The sequence below is a fragment of the Elephantulus edwardii genome, unplaced genomic scaffold, assembly GCF_000299155.1.
Source record: "Elephantulus edwardii isolate Elephantulus edwardi_28Jun2011 unplaced genomic scaffold, EleEdw1.0 scaffold00013, whole genome shotgun sequence".
Taxonomy (NCBI): domain Eukaryota; kingdom Metazoa; phylum Chordata; class Mammalia; order Macroscelidea; family Macroscelididae; genus Elephantulus; species Elephantulus edwardii.
In genome coordinates, this window is record NW_006399763.1 from 20,584,222 (window position 1) to 20,585,506 (window position 1,285).

Consider the following 1,285-nt stretch of genomic DNA (forward strand, 5'->3'; position numbering starts at 1 on the left):
ATGATGTTGTTTATTGGTCCATACATACATGCATATATACATATATACATACATACATATATATGTATCTATTCATATTATACATATAAGAGTATGTGTGTGTGTATATATATATACATACACAAACACACACACACACACACATATATATATATAATACATATAAACCTGACAGAAGGTCAGCTATGGGTCAGTTCTCTGGCAGGTTTTCATAGTTATTTAATCAGACAGGAGGAGATTGCCCATCCTTCTTCTGCAGAACAGCTGGTGGCCTCTAACTCCTTGCCTTCAGAATTGCATGAAGCACAATTTCTTTTTATATATATTTCATATATATGTGAAATAGTGTGATGAGTGAATGGGATATATTCAGTTATAATTTTATGGAATTAAATAATTGTATATTAGTGGTAATGTAAAGCTTTAACCATGAAATAGTCATATGCTGAAAGTGTCCTTGTAATGTGGTCTTGCTGAAAAAATATAACTTAGTGTCACGTACTGTATTTATTTGAAAAGCAGCTGTAAAGATAGAAGTAGTAAGAATCTTTGCTCTCATCCTTTTTTTTCTTTGTTTTGATACTAGGCAAAAGGTGGTGGAACACGGCATGAGATGAAGGAGTTCAGATTGCCAAAAGGCCATCACTTTAATATGAATATTACAGACATTCCCAAAGGCAAAATTTCAGTTGTAGAAGCATTGACACTTCTCAATAATTATAAACTTGATCCAGATACATGGACTGCTGAGAAAATAGCTCAAGAATACCATCTTGAACTCAAGGACGTAAATTCTCTGCTTAGATACTTCATTACTTTTGAAGTCAAAATCTTTCCCCCTGAAACCAAGAAAGCCTTATTATCAAAATGAAGAAAATAATGAAATTACTTTTCTTATGTGTATTCTCCATATCCTTGTTGTATTTGTTTCTACATTTTTAGCATTTTAATTTATATAAATGTCTGAATGTTTAAAGCTCTCTCTTTATTCTAGGACACTGCTGATTTAAGATGGAGCTCTGTTTAAGATTACTGGATGCTTTTTCATTTTTATTTGGTTTAGGCATATGATTGTATGTATATGTCTGCATGACTAAACGGGGTTGTTGTTTTTTTTTTTTTGTCCTTGGATCAACTTTTAAATTGCTAATGTGATTTAAGCAATATTCGGCATCCTTCTAACATTCAGAATTTTGCTTTTCAATTTAGATGGTTAATGAAAGTAAGAAATTTTCTAACTTTTAAGACCTTTATTGCTAGAGAAAGGTAAACGTAACAGAAAAAG

General features: G+C 31.4%; 1 protein-coding gene across 1 annotated transcript in view; it reads left to right on the plus strand.

Annotated features, from left to right (window-relative positions):
• Positions 1-871, plus strand: part of NDUFAF4 (NADH dehydrogenase (ubiquinone) complex I, assembly factor 4) — an 8,534-nt gene extending 7,663 nt beyond the window's left edge. The window contains exon 3 of the mRNA XM_006881201.1: positions 587-871. Within this exon, the coding sequence (XP_006881263.1) occupies positions 587-871 (285 nt within the window). The remainder of the gene's footprint in view (positions 1-586) is intronic.
• The last annotated feature ends 414 nt before the right edge of the window (positions 872-1,285 follow it).